The 18,176-nt window shown below is 47.9% G+C and overlaps 1 protein-coding gene across 1 annotated transcript; it reads right to left on the reverse strand.

The window, feature by feature from the left end:
* Positions 1-6,986: 6,986 nt before the first annotated feature.
* LOC147693412 (olfactory receptor 56A4-like) lies at positions 6,987-14,815 on the reverse strand. Its single transcript, XM_086935974.1, has 2 exons — positions 14,650-14,815; positions 6,987-7,771 (listed from the first exon to the last, which is right to left on the reverse strand). Exons 1-2 carry the CDS (start codon positions 14,813-14,815, stop codon positions 6,987-6,989), a joined length of 951 nt encoding a protein of 316 aa, XP_086792100.1.
* Positions 14,816-18,176: the final 3,361 nt, after the last annotated feature.

Below are 18,176 nucleotides of genomic sequence, written 5' to 3' on the forward strand. Positions count from 1 at the left end.
CCTGCCTTTCCCGCTGCACCAGCCTCCCGAGGGCCGCCGAGCCCACACCTGCTTTTCCCGCCGCCCCAGCCTCCCGAGGGCCGCCGAGCCCACACCTGCTTTTCCCGCCGCCCCAGCCACCCGAGGGCCGCCAAGCCGGCTCCAGCGTTTCCCGCCGCCCCAGCCCGTGGCCCCGCCCCCGACAGCCGATTGGATCGCGCTCCCGCCTCCCCGCAGACCCTCCCGACCGGCTCCCTTCTTATGACGTCCCCAGAGCGACCGCGCAGCGGACGCGCGCAGCGGGAGCACCGATTGAGCGCCGAAGGTGCGCCAAAGGTAAGCCCGTCTGCGCCCGTCCGCGACCGGATCGCGCCAGGACCCCTGGCCCACGAGGACCCCGACCGACCCGCCTGACGTACACCGCCGCCACCCTCATCGCACTCAACACCGGCCGATTCCCAGGATGCTACCGAGCCACACCACGACGCACCCACGGACCCTTCAGCTGCCACGCCTGCAGGTTCACCTGCATCCGGACCTGCCTCGCACCAGCACCCACCAAGTCGAACACCAGCAGCACCCACCTCAAGTGCATCCTGCTCAACACCCGCTCCGTCCACAGACACGCCATCGAACTCTGGAACCTCCTAGACGCCACAGCCCCGGACGTTGCCTTCCTCACGGAGACTTGGATGAACGCCTCTTCAGCTCCCGACATCGCCATCGCCATCCCAGAGGGCTACAAGATCACCCGGAGGGAACGCACCACCAACCAGATGGGAGGAGGCATCGCCATCATCCACAGGAACACCATCCGTCTCACGACCAGCACCGACAACACCCTGACCACTGCCGAACACCTGCATTTCCAGATCCACACCGACCCGAAGACCACTCTCAGAGGCACCCTGATCTACCGACCTCCGGGACCACGCACCCAATTCAGCGAGGACATCGCCGACTTCGTCAGCCCGCATGCCCTCCCCTCCGCTGACTACATCCTCCTGGGGGACCTCAACTTCCACCTGGAGAACAACAACGACCGCAACACCAGCACCCTGCTCGACAACCTCGCCAATCTTGGACTCAAGCAGCTGGTGTCCACCCCCACCCACCTCGCCGGACACACACTCGACGCAGTCTTCTCTTCCTGCACAGACATCGACTTCAGCCACGCCACAGAGCTTCAATGGACGGACCACAGCTGCGTCCACTTCACCTTCAAAAGAACGACGACCCACCACCACCAGCAACAGGCTGCCCGCAGAAGCTGGAACAAGATCACAGCCGACCAGCTCGCCACCTCCCTGAGCCAGCACCCTCCTGCCAGCTCAGCGAACCCCAGCCAGGCCGCCGACAACCTCACAAAGTGGATCAGCAACTGCGCGGACGAGCTCGCCCCGCTGAGGACCCCGCCCAGCAGACCCGGCAGCAAGAAAGCCCCATGGTTCACCGACGAACTCAAGAGCTCCAAGAAGAACTGCTGAGCCCTCGAGAAAGTCTGGAGAAGGGAACCTACACCGGACAACAGGACCTCCTTCAAGCTTGCCACCCGGAAGCACCACCAGCTGATCCGCGCCGCCAAGAAAACTGCAATCAAGGACCGGCTGGACAACAACGCACACAACTGCAAGGAACTCTTCAACATCGTGAAAGAGCTATCCAACCCCAGCGCAGGAAACAACGACATCACCCCATCGCAAGACCTCTGCAACTCCCTCGCCTCATACTTCCACAACAAGATCGCGGACATACACAACAGCTTCAACAACCAACCAACGCACACCACGACCGAACAACCACCCCCCACCACCACCCTCCACGCCTGGACCCCGATCAGCACCGAAGACACCATCCGCACGATGAACTCCATCCACTCCGGATCGCCGACCAACCCCTGCCCTCACCACGTCTTCAACAAGGCCGACGCTGTCATCGCACCCCACCTGTGAGACATCATCAACACATCCTTCGACACCGCCACCTTCCCCGAGAGCTGGAAGCACGCCGAACTCAGCTCTCTACTCAAGAAACCCACAGCGGACCCCACCGAACTCAAGAACTACCGCCCCATCTCGCTCCTCCCGTTTCCAGCCAAAGTCATCGAGAAGACCGTCAACAAGCAGCTGGCCGCCTTCCTCAAGACGAATGGATCCCTCGACCCCTCACAGTCTGGCTTCCGAGCCAACCACAGCACCGAGACCGCCCTCATCGCCGCCACCGATGACATCCGAGCCCTGATGGACAACAGAGAAACAGCGGCCCTCATCCTCCTAGACCTCTCCGCGACATTCGACACTGTCTGCCACCGCACCCTAGTACAGCGCCTCAGCAACGTCGGAATCCAGGACAAGGCTCTGGAATGGATCATATCCTTCCTCGACGGAGGAACACAGAGAGTCCGCCTACCACCGTACAAGTCAGAGGCCACCGAAGTCATCTGCGGCGTCCCCCAAGGATCCTCGCTGAGCCCCACCCTCTTCAACGTCTACATGAGCCCCCTCGCGGCCATCGCACGCCAACACAACCTCAGCATAATCTCCTACGCCGACGACACCCAGCTGATCCTCTCCCTGACCAACGACCCCGCCGCCGCAAGAGCCAACCTGCACAAAGGGATGAAAGAGGTAGCCGAGTGGATGACGACCAGCCGCCTGAAACTGAACTCAGACAAGACGGAGGTCCTCATCCTGGGCTCTTCACCCTCCGCCTGGGACGCCTCCTGGTGGCCTCCCGCCCTGGGCACAGCACCCAAACCGGCAGACCATGCACGCAACCTGGGCTTCATCCTGGACTCCTCCCTCTCCATGACCAGACAAGTCAACAACGTCTCCTCGGCGTGCTTCAACATCCTACGCATGCTACGGAAGATCTTCTGGTGGATCCCCACCGAGACCAGGAAGACCGTCACCCAGGCCCTCGTCACTAGCAGACTGGACTACGGCAACGCCCTCTACGCCGGTACCACCGCCAAGCTCCAGAAGAGACTCCAGCGGATCCAGAACGCCTCAGCCAGACTCATCCTCGACATCCCACGAACCAGCCACATCTCCGGACATCTGAGAGACCTACACTGGCTCCCCGTCAACAAAAGAATCACCTTCCGCCTCCTCACCCACGCACACAAAGCCCTACACGACCAAGGCCCGAGCTACCTCAACAGCCGAATCAACTTCTACGCTCCCAAACGCCACCTCCGTTCAGCCAACCACGCCCTCGCCACGGTCCCCCGCATCCGAAGAGCGACTACAGGAGGAAGGTCCTTCTCCTACCTGGCCGCCAAGACCTGGAACTCCCTCCCGACCGACCTGCACCTGACCCAAGATCACCTCTCCTTCAGGAAGAAGCTGAAGACCTGGCTGTTCAAGCAGTAGCGGCACCCCCCCTACCCCCAGCGCCTTGAGACCCTACGGGTATGTAGTGCGCTCTAGAAATGTCTTTGAGTGATTGATTGATTGATTGATTGATATTCATGCATTTTTAAATGGGCCATCGGCCTATAAACATTATGGCAAGCTATGAATTATAGAGTATCTTTTCCCTGTCATTTGATTATTTTCTAATTGTTTAACCCTTTCCATGCTGATGACGAGCTCAGCTCGTCATGATGCACGGTTGAGCTGTGCTGATGACGAGCTGAGCTCGTCATGAAAGGTGCAAAATCACTCTTTCCAGCACAGGAGGGGAAAACACCTAGCAGCGAAGGTGTTAACTAAATGACCTCCTATTATTAAATAGAGCATCCTTGTTTCCACAGGACCAGAGGCATGTAAACAGTCTGTATGGGGAGATAATTCTGCACATTGGAATCGTGTGTGCTGTGTTAAAATGAAGGATTTTAAAAAACCAAACCAAAAGGGAAGACGATGAGAGTAACTAACCTAAATGCCATGCTATTCAATGGAAAATAACTCCTCCAAGCCAGGATGGAGTCCACAAATGGATCCACAAGTATGTCCAAAATTGAACAAAGGGAAATCCTACTGAGGTTCACTGTGAGATTGAAAGAGGATTATACAGTGAGTGGTAAACCTGTATCATGTTTAATGCTTAAAAAGAAATCACACAGGGCACTAATTGCTCACCTTTCCAATTTTTACCATGAACTCTGTATTAAATACATCAACAATTACAAGGAATACTTTTTTCCGGGCCCCCAAGTGATTTCTAAAAATCAAGTAATAGACTGTATTAATTGAAATGATGTTACATGGTTGGAACATTAAACACATTTATAACTCCCCAAGGTTTATTCATAAAGCAAAGTCTTCCTGCACCACGTGAAAGGCAGCCCAGGAGATTTGCTTTGTCATTTAACCCGTTCCATGCTCCTTCCTAGTGCTCCCTAGTGCTGCTGTCAGCCAAGGCCGACGGAGTCCCACCCACCTAATAGAACGCCTGCATTGCGCCGAAATAACTGCAGCAGTTAAGGCGATAAGAAAGAGAAAGGGGGCACTGCATAGGCATGCACTTCTAGTCAGGGAAATACCTGAGTTTAATTTTGTTTTTATAGTTTACTGATTTAATTAATTATATATTTTTTTATTTTAAATTATTGATATATGTATATATTTTTATATAATTTAAGAGTTAAAAATTTAACCCGTTAACCGCGGCGGTAATTCCGCCGCGGTGCGGGCGTTTCTGTGCGAGGGCGGGGCCACGTCGGCCATTGGCCGACGGCAGCAATGGGGAGGTAGTGCTGCGGTCGTCCAATGGCCGACAGCAGCAAGGAAAGGGTTAAATAAAGAAATAGTTGGTAAATCATTTTTAAGTAAATATATGTATATGCATATATTATTATGTTTGCGTGTTTATATTATTATGTTTGCGTGTTTATATTTTTTTAAAATTAAGTTAATTTTTTATATTTAGTTAAAATGTATATTAAATGTAATTTCTTTTGTTAAAAATCATATTAATATTTTATATATATATTATTTTATATCATTTATATTTTGTAATCAATATTTTTTTACATCTATATTTTTAATGTTGATATTTTTGAATCTATATTTTTGTACTCACATGTTTAAGTATAGGGTCTCGATATTTTTGCATTCTATATATTTTTTGATAAGTCTTTTTTACATTGATGTTTTTAGCATCTATATTCCATCAGTGAACATGCAAAAATACAGGAGGATACAACATGTTCCCCCCTGCATGCACTCCCATGCACAGAGGCACAAGGAAGTCCTGTATGGACCTCCTGAGTTGCCTCACTGCAAACCTTTGCAAGACGATGCTCACTGCCATGGTAGGGTTGCAGTGAGGTAACTCGTTATATATTCGGTGGTGCTGTATCAGCACTGCCAGCATATTACGCCCTCTGACCACTGCACCACCATCAATCAATCAATAATTCAGGGGCTTATAAAGCGCGTTACTCACCAGTGAGGATCCCAAGGGGCTGGGGGGAGGAGTTGGGCAGCCCCGGCTCAGTTGAAGAGCCAGGTCTTGAGGTTCTTCCTGAAGGTGTGCAGGTTCGGGGGGATCTATGATCCCCAGTGGCTGTGGGCATCCTGAGATGATCCAACTGCCAAACTTGGAATATGGCAGTTGGACCAACGGTGCAGTGGTTGCTACACCGCCTCTATGGGTTTGGTTGTCTTAGGGACCACCAAACTCGTAATCGGACCCTAAGTCACAACATTTTATTTATTTTTGTGTTTTTTGACAGCTGTATTGAATAAAACACTTGTGCATAATATTTATATATATTACTTAAAATATACTAAATAATCATAACTGGTGGTGTGTGTTGTTTATATAGGTGTTATGTGCTGTTTTTTAAGTGAACTGTGAGGATGTTGAATAATGATCAATATAGGAACACATTCTCCCTGCCTATTAGAGTACATACGATGACTACTCATATAGGTGTGACATTTTAGCACCTATTGTTCACACAAAAAAAATTGTGACACCCAACAGAACTCTTTTTAGGCTATAACATTGAATACACAGGTTCTGAGGGCCACAGGGAAACCCCATTGTGTTTGATGCTTCATCCTTTCACACAGCGCAGCAAGGTGTCTTGTTGCATTGCTTTGAGTGAAAGTTTGATACATCTGGGCCTTGGGGTTTAGGAAAGATAACTGAAACTAGGAAATTCTGACAGAGTGCTTTATGTAGCCATCTTATTTGTGACACATTAGCAATCAAGACTTTAGTGAGAGAGTGTATCCCAATATGTTTATTTTTGCTAAATTGATGATTGATACACCTAGTTCAGCTAATCTAATCAGTTTCTTTTTGTTATACCAAGTCTGTCATATCTATACCTATGTAATCAATATAGAGAACAGTTGTCAGAGGTTAATGAACTGAACACTGCATGGATGTATCAATAAAGTGTAAAGTATTGCTGAATAGGGTGAAGTAACTCAGTAGCACAAGGCATTGAAAGTTCCTGAAATATATACCCTTTGGGCGTAAGCCATGGAGTTAACTGGAAATGTCAAGATGATTTTCTTTCAATCTCCATAGGGGGAAAAAGTGTATTCCTTATTCTTGCATTACTTTTACCAGTGTAAATCACCCTTTATTGTTTAATAAATTGATTATTGGTTTGATTGTGATTTTACAACCCATATATCCACTGTTTATCATGGGTTTACTATCTTTCTTTAGGGAGAAACAAATACCACTGAGGGAAAAAAATAACAAATATAGTGGCATATTCACCAAACCTTTTTATGTATGCAAAATAGTACTAATACTTGCTATTCACTAAGGGAAACATTTACAAAATAGCCAAATCATAAAGGCATTTTTCAGTCTATGAGATTGTAATCCAGTGGCACTACTGTATTTATATTGACTGTTTACCTCCATATGTGCATATCTAAATGCTCTATGGAATCCTAAGGTTTGGAGTTAAGAATATCTATGCTTGTCTCTTATACGCCTACTTTCATCATATATTGGTAGATGATATTCTAGATCAAATGTTTTTCGTAGATTTATATTTTTATTGATAATGTTTTTCCATACATTTTTATTTATGTACCACATACACTGCTGAATTGCTTTCTGATGCCACAGTTGATATTTTTGTTTCTAACTCCATACACAATAGGATTCAAGGCAGGTGGCACATTGAAAAGGAATACACTGAGCACAACTGCCTGGTAGTTCATCATTTCATCTTTCGAGGCATGTGTAATAGCTAACACAACTATAATTGCATATAAAATGAAAACAACTATTAGGTGTGAGCTACATGTTCCCAAAGCCTTGATAATGGCTCCTGGAGCATTGAGCTTCAACACTGCACGAAGAATCAGGCAGTAAGAAAAGAAGATCAACATCAGGTCTGTCCCTAGCAGTGAATTTGCCATGGTCATTTGGTACCTGCTATTCAAGGTAATGTCATCACAGGCTAGTTTTGTTACAGCCAGATTGTTACAATAGGGGTATTTAATAATATAGTCAGAGCAATAATTTAACCGGGCAGCAAGCAAAGGCACTGGACCAGCAAAGGAGATGGACCTCAGTGTGATTCCCACCATAAATGTAACCACTAGCTTGTTATTGAGAATTGAACTGTACCTTAGAGGACTATAGATTGCAATGTAGCGGTCGAAAGCCATGGCAACAAGAATACCTGACTCAAACAGGAAAAAGAGGTGGATAAAGAACATTTGAGTGAAGCATGCTGTCCAGCTAATTGAGCGTGCATCAAACAAAATGATTGCTATAATTTTAGGGGATGTAACCATGCTAAAAATAAGGTCCACTAGAGAGAGCTTGCAGAGGAAGTAGCACATTGCATCATGAAGACTTTATGGCTGAGATACCCGCCACCCCCTCTCAACACAATCCCAAAAGGAGGGAAACCGGAAACAGTTCTTTAAGTTTTTGGATGTGGGAGGGAGTGACCCTCCCGCGGCCGTATTTATTAAAACAAAAAATTAAACATTAAACGTTTCATATTATGTACAATTTCATTATCACATGGCGATGTTTGGCTAATCTTAACATATTCTCTAATACAGAGGTTCTCCTAGCCGAACTAGCATCCTACAAAAACATTCTCTATAAACACTGAAATTGTACATCCTAACGTTTAAGGGCCAACGGCAAGGTCATAACCGGTGTCAAGATCCCTAACCAGACTTACCCCTCCCACTTGGGAAGGGCGACAGCACAGAGGCTTACCTCAAGTGCAACTACTAACAATTTCCCTTGACTTGTCGGGGGCACTTAAGACTCGACGCCATTTAAAGGTCGTTCGAATACTTGTGTGTGGTATCTAGAAGGTATCGTGGACCTCCCCCCACCCCACACAACTTACCGCATCTGCCGTCGCAGATGACCCTGGCCCCGGGAAATTCCTCAGGAGGGGGCTGTAACCCCTCCTACACAGGAAGGGGCCTTGACCGCCTTTCCTTAACTTCCGGCGACCCGCCCTTAGACGGGGCCGCCTCCCCATTGAGGGGCCAATGGCCACCTCCCCCGAGCGCTCCCATCCGTGTTGGGTGACGCCCACTCATAGGGATCTACCAATTAGTGCTCACCGATCATGACCTTACCGCCTACCAAAAAATAAATACGACAATTCGAACTTATGAAAACATTGGTCGCTACGACCGAAAGAGCATGCTCAAAAGCAACACTACATCAAGTCCTTTTAATCGTAACAACCTAATCGATATTCACCATACTTTATTATGATAAACAACAAAACTGATACTTTCACAACCTGTAAACGAAAAAGAAAGAACATACTTAAAAAATTCACTTTATTGCACAACAACTTGCTGTCCTCAGGGGCTGGTGGGTGGGTCAAAATTGGCTCTTCGTTCTGTCCCGAGCTCACGTGTAGCGAGGAGGTGCAGCTTCGGAGCACAAGAACAAGAGGACGTCTTCAGGCCTTGCGTCTCCTTTTATCCGTCTTCAGGGCGGGCGTAAACCCGCCCCTGCCCGTCCCGGAGGCGGGGCTGGCTACGTCGGTGTCTAGGCCAGCCCACTCTAGGGCGGGAAAAAGCGCGCCCCGGCTACGCCGCTTCGGGCATACCAGCCGAGACGTGCCTCCCGCCACAAAATGGCTTCCCGGGGGGATCGAGGCACTCCGCCATACGTTCGGGGGGACCGATTGGTCGCCCCTTTCCATATGGCTGAGATACCCGCCACCCCCTCTCAACACAATCCCAAAAGGAGGGAAACCGGAAACAGTTCTTTAAGTTTTTGGATGTGGGAGGGAGTGACCCTCCCGCGGCCGTATTTATTAAAACAAAAAATTAAACATTAAACGTTTCATATTATGTACAATTTCATTATCACATGGCGATGTTTGGCTAATCTTAACATATTCTCTAATACAGAGGTTCTCCTAGCCGAACTAGCATCCTACAAAAACATTCTCTATAAACACTGAAATTGTACATCCTAACGTTTAAGGGCCAACGGCAAGGTCATAACCGGTGTCAAGATCCCTAACCAGACTTACCCCTCCCACTTGGGAAGGGCGACAGCACAGAGGCTTACCTCAAGTGCAACTACTAACAATTTCCCTTGACTTGTCGGGGGCACTTAAGACTCGACGCCATTTAAAGGTCGTTCGAATACTTGTGTGTGGTATCTAGAAGGTATCGTGGACCTCCCCCCACCCCACACAACTTACCGCATCTGCCGTCGCAGATGACCCTGGCCCCGGGAAATTCCTCAGGAGGGGGCTGTAACCCCTCCTACACAGGAAGGGGCCTTGACCGCCTTTCCTTAACTTCCGGCGACCCGCCCTTAGACGGGGCCGCCTCCCCATTGAGGGGCCAATGGCCACCTCCCCCGAGCGCTCCCATCCGTGTTGGGTGACGCCCACTCATAGGGATCTACCAATTAGTGCTCACCGATCATGACCTTACCGCCACAGGTCCGGATAGTTGACCGGCTATCCGAACCCCCCACCAAACTCCTACCTAAAGGTCATGTTTTAACGATTTTAACCAAGCTAGGAAGTCACCTATGAGTAACTCATTGCCCACCCTGGACAAATGCACACCATCCCCCAAATACATACTGTCCTCATTAATGCAACTATGCGAGATCGAATGCAATGTCTTGGAACGGAACAACCTACTCACTTTGTTATTTAATTTTTTAACGGAATGATTCAAAGCAGGGATCGAGATAGCCCCCCGCCACACTTTTCGTGGGATCATATGAGACCACGCAATTATACACCCCGGAACTCTCCTTGCTAACCAACTTACCGTGGAAAGCATAGCCTCCAGGAGAAGTCGTCTACCGGTGGTAACTAAGTCATTGTCCCCCAAATGTACTATGACTATGGACGGCGGTGACCTCATCCGCCCTAACAAACCCTCAAAGAATGCCTGAAACTGGTCAATACAGAGACCGCCCCTTCCGTAGAAGGACACTCTGTACCCGTATTCCCCAGGTACGTGAATCATATCACCTGCTTTGAATACGTCTGCGGCCCGTCTCACGTATGAGTGGCCTACGACCCACACCTCCTTTCTCTCAGCCGGTGACGTGTGACCGCTGGCCTGGTGTTGGGTCAACTGCACAGTCCGCCCTGCCGCGTAGGCTTGCGCAACTGAAAACAAACAAAAGACAAGAAGCGTGAGTACATGATTACAGCTTCACAACATGTGCAATCGCACATACCTCTTATAACAATTGGAGGACCAACGCCCCACACGTTTCACTTGTTCTACATTAAGACCCCTGGCTGTAGCTTCTGTGGCAGCCCCTATACGAAAGGAATGGGTCCCAAATTCACCCGGGTCCAAGCCCGCTGCGGCAATGGCCATTGCAAGCACCCGCTGAAACTGAAACCTCGTCAGCGGGGTGGCGTCTACATGCCTCAACAATGTCCCCCCCCATGATGCCACCCTTCGTGCTAGGTAATCTTCTAAGCACTGAACCGGACACATGGATGACTCGGGGATCCTGCGAATGATCGTGCAGTCCCCCCTCCCATCTTGGTCAGTCTTGGACCTGAGAAAGGAGACAATCATCGCATCACCCCTGATCTGAACCTGCTCCCTGCACAAGCCCCCCGTCACATCCCGTTTGTTCCTTGCAACTAGCTCACTAACTCTCATAGCCCCGTGAAATGCCAGCATAAATGCAGTCCGGAACAAACAGGTCTCGAACGGGGACGAGCATGTGCTAGGGAGTGTGGCCAGCAACTGGGACAACCTGTCTAGACCTATCGGTCGTCTCACGTCTACTCTGCGACCCTCTAGACGTTGCCACCCACGCAGCGCTTTCTGTACCGTAAAAGACGCTGTTGGGTCCAGGATGCCATGGGCCCTGGCAACAAAGGAAATGGCGGCACGATGCCTTTGGGCCGTAGCCACCGATTTCCCAGCCCTACGTAAAGACATCAGGAAAAGTACTACCGACTCCTCCTGCCCCCAAAGTCCCCCTCTCTCTGCCCCCAAAAAGGCTAAATAGGCCTGGAACGCCCCTTCATATGCCTTCCTTGTCCTGGGTGCTAGACTCTCTCCCACGAGGTGACGAAGTTCGGGGCACCGAGAGACCAGAGAGCTTCGGGGAAGGGTGCCGGCTCCGGGTCCGCTGAAGGAAGGAAACCCGAGAAAGCCTGCATGTGAAAACGAGACAGTGCATCAGCGGCCTGATTCATCACCCCAGGGACATGTTTTGCTCTGAATACCACGTTCAGTTGCATACACAGTAAGACAATTTCTTTGAGCAGCCTCAAAATCAATTTACAACGGGCTGCCTGACTATTGATGCATTCTACCACGGTCATATTGTCGGACCAGAACACAACAGAATGATCTCTGAACCCTTCTGGCCAGGTTCTAAGGGCCACCAGAATGGGAAATAATTTGAGGAAAGCGATGTTACTTGTCAGCCCCTTCTCGTGCCACCATAGGGGCCACTTCTGTGCCGACCATTTTGTGCCGAAGATGGCGCCAAAACCTACGCTTCCTGCTGAATCTGTCCATAGCCCAAGCTCATCGGAGGACATGGCTGGCTTGTTCCAGACGACTCGACCATTGAAGTCCGCCAAGAATGCTAACCAAATCCGCATGTCCTGGCGGACCTCAGTCGATAACCTTGTGCGATGATGACCCTCCTTCAGGCCAACCATTGCTTGGGCAATTGAGCGGGAAAAGGGGCGAGCCATTGGTATCACTCTCAAGGCAAAGTTCAATTTTCCCACTAACTGTTGCAACTGATGCAGTGTAACCTTGGATGCAGTTAAACATACTTGGAGGGCTGCCCTGAATTTCGACACCTTGCTAGCTGGTAAACGGAAGCACCCCTCCCTTGAGTCCAACTCAATCCCCAGAAACTCGAGGCAAGTCGTGGGACCCATAGTTTTACCCGGTGCCAACGGCACGCCGAGATGACCCATTAACACACAGAATTCGTCTAAAGCCTGGGCACATTCGGGACTACCGGCGGGGCCAAGGAACAGAAAGTCGTCAAGGTAATGCATTACATTTCGGAAACCCGTTGTCTTAGTGAACACCCATTGCAGGAAAGTACTGAATTGCTCAAAGTAAGCACATGATATAGAGCAACCCATTGGCATACACCTATCCATGTAAAATGACCCCTGGAACCCGAATCCCAAAAGACGCTGATCGTCTGGGTGTACCGGGAGCAACCGGAACGCTGACTCGATATCAGATTTCGCCATCAACGTCCCGTGCCCCAGGCGATTCAATATGGCTACCGCCTCATCAAAAGATGCGTATCGCACCGAACAAACTTCTGGATCAATTGCGTCGTTCACCGAAAGACCTTGTGGAGCAGACAGATTATGGATCAAACGGAACTCACCCGGGTCCTTCTTGGGGACCACCCCTAACGGAGAACAAACGAAACCTGGTACCGGGGGTTCACTAAACGGGCCGGCGACCCGTCCCCGGCTAACCTCTTTCTGAACTTTCTCTTGCACTACCGATGTATGTTGTAAAACGGAAAGTTGATTTTTGCACGTCCCTACACCCTGAAAGTCCCCTACCGGGATGCGGAAACCATGTGTGAAACCGTTCCGTAGCACCCCGGCAGAAGTACGATCCGGGTATTCGCTGAGCCAGGGAATCATTGCCAAGGTATCAATCGGGGTTGGTAAAGGCGCCCCTCGGCCTAGCTTAGACCTGTTTGGCGCCCCCCTTACCCCCATTCTCACCCGTTCTGGCTCTGCACGATGACTCAGGATGGGACGACCCACACGTACTACACTCATGTTTGAACTTACACGATCCCGGAGGCCTGGTACATTTCCCCTTGTTGAAATTAAAACAGAAACCCTTTTTCCCTGTATTGCCTGCGGGCCTCGACTGGTCGTCGGTGCTCGTACTCGGTCGAAAGGGCGTCCCCACATTTTGGCGGGAGTAATCAACAACATTGCTCCCGACCAATGGCATTCTTAACATTCCTGATTCTTTCATTTTGTCCCAAGTTAACGAATCGTAACAATCCCAACTCAAACTCTTGTTATGTTCCTTTTCCTTCCTGAACAGATTGTCATAACAAAACCAATGGTTACCTTGATACGTTGTCGAGTAACCCATAATTCGTGATTGGTAAACGGGAAACTCAGGGAGCAACTCGGGCCTACGTTCCCCCAAAATCGATGTGAAAATACCCCATGCATTGCCCCAGTTGCCAATGTTCTCATTTACCTTAAAGGCGGCCATCTTTGCGCGCCACACACTCGGATGCATTAAGTCCTTCTGACTTTTCACATGCTCCACATCATAATGATCAACAAGCAGGGAAAAAATATTCACGTACTCTCCCGCCCAGATCTTTTCTTTTATAGCTAAAGGCACATGTTGTCCCAATCTCTCTCTACGAGAGGGTGCTGACTCGTCCCTTGCAATCGGCAATGGCCGCTTACCTGACCCGGACGCAGCTTCTGCCGCTTGCGGCTTGTCTATCCCCGCCACTCTAGCTGCCTCTTTCTTCTCACGAAGCCCTTTTATCAGCGCCTGTGCCTCGGCAGCCGTGGCGCCATCACCACTATCCCCCAACCATGCTGCTAGCTGTGCTGCCAGCTCGGGGGGCATGTCTTCCTTGGATGTCGGGGTGACGACCCCCGGGATTGGATTCCCCTCTATCGGTACTGGGGTCGGCGCCTCGAGAGGGGCAGAGGGAACCGGGACGTCCCCACCGGCTGGAACCTTTCTCGGCCTCTTAGGTCTCCCTCCAGCCGGCGAAGGGCCCGAACCCTCCTCCCCATCTCGCTCCGCCAACCGTTTCTTTATGTCGGACATATCTTTAAAGAGTGCCCGAACCATCTGCTCCGTCGTCATTCTTTTTTCGCCTTTCCTGGGCATCTCTCCGACGAAGTATCTAGAAGACAAAGAAAAAGATCAAAACGCTCAAAATTGGCTCTTCGTTCTGTCCCGAGCTCACGTGTAGCGAGGAGGTGCAGCTTCGGAGCACAAGAACAAGAGGACGTCTTCAGGCCTTGCGTCTCCTTTTATCCGTCTTCAGGGCGGGCGTAAACCCGCCCCTGCCCGTCCCGGAGGCGGGGCTGGCTACGTCGGTGTCTAGGCCAGCCCACTCTAGGGCGGGAAAAAGCGCGCCCCGGCTACGCCGCTTCGGGCATACCAGCCGAGACGCGCCTCCCGCCACAAAATGGCTTCCCGGGGGGATCGAGGCACTCCGCCATACGTTCGGGGGGACCGAGTGGTCGCCCCTTTCCATTCTCCTTGTATATTGTTATTATCAGAATAACATTGCATATTACTGCTAAAATTAGGAGAAGGGCCAAAGGAATGGAGAACCAATGCTGCCAATGCTCGAAACCTGGAAAACCATAGAGGATGAATTCTGCAACCTGCTTGGTCGTCGAGTTGATACTCTGAAACATCATGGTCTCCAGCATCATTTTAAATGCTGAAAAACAAAGACAAGACAAAATGTCATGCATTACACATATTATAAATGTAACCACAATTTAGTGTGCGATGGTCTATCCACGGTCACACCATTGCAATTGTTCAGTTCTGCCTTTGACAGGACTAAATGCATACACATTTGATGGTGACAAATTACTGCCAAATATTTGCTTAATACAAAAATGTGTACCATGTTTTGGTTCCAGAATCTGCTGTTGGACAAACCAAGGAACATTATGAATCCTGTCCCTGCAACTAAATTTGCTCCCATGAAATATCACAATCAAGGCAACATTTCAGAGTGAGCAAAACCAACTTGTAACAGTAAAGTCCTCTTTTCCTGGTCTCCAGGTATCCAAAAGTGAGGGTGAACTCACAATATTTTTCACCTGCGCCTATTGTTATCCTAAGCATAGAAATTGATGTATGGATTTGACTCTATGGTCCAGATTTACTAAGGCTTTGGTAAAGCAGCTCTTGGAATTTTCAGCCCCAGTATCACCCCTTCAGTTAATGTCATTCTCGTACAGTGGGCATGTGTGCTGTTTACACATATTGATGAGAATAAATGAGATGTCTAAAGAACAATCAGTGGGTAAAATATTTCAAATTTCACAGGTTTTCAACAATTACACACACAGTTTATAACAATGCTACATTTCTTATAGAAGTAATGTATTCAAAAATCACTTTTCAGGTTTCTGTGAAACCCCTTACCTAACATAGAACATTATCAAAGGTAAATGATACACAAACACTGTGAACTAAATACCATACATGGTGCAATTGTCCCTTAGAGTGAGGTATGTTAGTAAGTAATAGTTGAAGTAATTACATCAATAACAAATCTAGGATACTGAATGTCTGCTTCTGTGTAAAACCATTATTTTACCATCCTATTCTCAGTCTATAAGAAGCATTAGTTAGATCAGTGCACCCAGATCAGTATGTACAAAGATGAGGAAAGACATTATTGCCTTCATTACTCATGAACCATTGAATTTTGATTTCTGAAGTAACTCCTTTTATTTCTGTAAGACAACACTGGTCCTTAATGCATCAAGTAAACAAAATCAAATGAATTATACTCAACATTGTGTACTATAAGCAAAAAATGATTTTGTGAGCACAAATATATAGTGGTGATACACTCCTGTATCCAATACATAAAAGACAGAAACACAAATGAAAGAAGTGGGGGGTATTTTCAGGCAAAGAAGGAAAAGGACGCGCGTATAGTCAACACACGATTGGCAACACAATGGAATTTGTGTGTGTACCTATTTCATATGTCGACAGTGTTTCGATCCTTAACAGATAGATGCAAGGATCATCACCAGGACTAGAAATTGAATGCCTTAATATTAATTGCAAGCCTGTTGAAAAATTGAGGGAGAAAAAGGCAAGAAGAACTTGTTTAAAAGACCAAAGGGATGAAAAAACATACCGCTTGATTATTACATGATTTGTTTCCTGACCATGCACTTTGTGGAGAAACTTTTTCATGCATTTGAACGGTGGAAGATGGAAAAGACCGTCGAAAGCCAAGGAAATAGCCAAACTAATTTTCACCCGTGATTAGGTCGAAAATGTTGTTTCTGGTGTTTAACAGTGCCTACTGTGGTATACAAGTGCTGTGTTTACCGGTAGAATAGGAGGGGCCGTGTATAGAAAGTAGACTCAGGGCGTGAAGACGTGAAAGGGACGTGTCGTGGGGGCTTCCTGCAAGTGTGGAAGGGAGTTTTGTACAAGGGAGAAACGACCATTCTCACCTGGGAAGTTTAGGCTAGGATTGCAGGCTTGGGTCAGAAGGATCTTGCGAAAATCTAATGGAGAAAAGGGGGATTTTGCCAGTTGTGTAAACTGTTGCTGCTGGCGAGGCTAAGGTCGTAAGGGGCTTTTACCTGCTCGATGTCAGAATTCTTTGCAGTTGGAGGCAAGTTCAGGGTCAGGGTTTGAAGGTACGGATAATTCTGGTGGGGAAATAACAAAGTGAGGAGGCACCTAGGGAGCCAGAGTAGTCAAAAACATCTTGTGTGGGCGTAAAATTACCTGATGGAGAAGTGTTGCTCAAGTAGCAGATATCAAAAGTATGTGTTTGGCATATTTTACTCCACTCATAAAATACTGGAAGTGATAAGAATCAATGCTGGTATTTTTGGACAGAATAATGGCTGGTGATGAAAGGCACATGTGCATGTTAGCATGGAAATCAGCAAAAACAACAAATTATTTCCCATTTTTAGTGTGAAGCTTGTAAAATCTGCAGTTTATTTTGCACAATAAATACCATACACAGAGACAACGGGCCTGATTCACAGAACTAACTTAAGACAAAATCCTAAACTTACTACCATTTTCGTATTCACAGAAGACACTTACTCATTTCGGTATTCACAGAAGTTAGGAGTCCTAACTTTAGGACTCCTAAATGCATTCTGTGAATACCGAAAGTCTTAAAGTTAGGATTTTTCTCAGTTTATGAGTAGTAAAGTTAGGACTCCTAACTTTAGGACTCCTAAATGCTTTCTGTGAATACCTAAAGTCTTAAAATTAGGATTTATCTTAGTTTAGGAGTCCTAAAGTTAGGAGTCATAACTTTACTACTACTAAATTCAGAAAAATCCTAATTTTAAGACTTTCGGTGTTCACAGAAGGCATTTAGGAGTCCTAAAATTAGGAGTCCCAACTTTACTACTACTAACTTCAGAAAAATCCTAATTTTAAGACTTTCGGTATTCACAGAAGGCATTTAGGAGTCCTAAAGTTAGGACTCCTAAGTTCTGTGAATACTGAAATGAGTAAGTGCCTTCTGTGAATACCAAAATGAGTAAGTGCCTTCTGTGAATACCAAAATGGTAGTACATTTAGGACTTTGTCTTAAGTTAGTTCTGTGATTCGGGCCCAATGACATTAAGTATGCTAAATATTGCCCCTAACACCTAGCCACTCATTCTGAGGGACTACATGCTTAGAGAAGAGTCAGTGTTTGGAGTGAGGTTCACACTATTTATACGTTTTGGCAGAATGACACTTACAAAGATTCTAAATCTTTCTAGATATTGGTCGATACTACAACAGAATGTTTTACGACTATTGCATTAGGCTTTTTACAGCAAGTTTCACACAGACTTTCTTGAATTTGAATTTCCAAATGCCAAAGATGTGACTGAAACAAAATCTGCTCATCTAGAAAATGATTGTCCCTGGCAAATTGGCAATGGTGGATGTTAGACATGGCATCCCTAGGGTGGTCTTCCCTCTAACATGTTTCCTCACTTTTTGATGATCTGTTTTTTCTGGCCTTATAACTGGTAACTCTTGTTAAAGTAC

Source organism: Lissotriton vulgaris, chromosome 8, assembly GCF_964263255.1.
Source record: "Lissotriton vulgaris chromosome 8, aLisVul1.2, whole genome shotgun sequence".
NCBI classification, from domain to species: domain Eukaryota; kingdom Metazoa; phylum Chordata; class Amphibia; order Caudata; family Salamandridae; genus Lissotriton; species Lissotriton vulgaris.

Coding starts and splice junctions, on each gene's coding strand:
- LOC147693412 (XM_086935974.1), bottom strand. CDS start 14,815: ATGTTTCAGAGTATCAACTCGACGACCAAGCAGGTTGCAGAATTCATC. Junction 7,772..14,649: donor AATAACAATATACAAGGAGA/ATGGAAAGGGGC, acceptor TATCTCAGCCAT/AAAGTCTTCATGATGCAATG.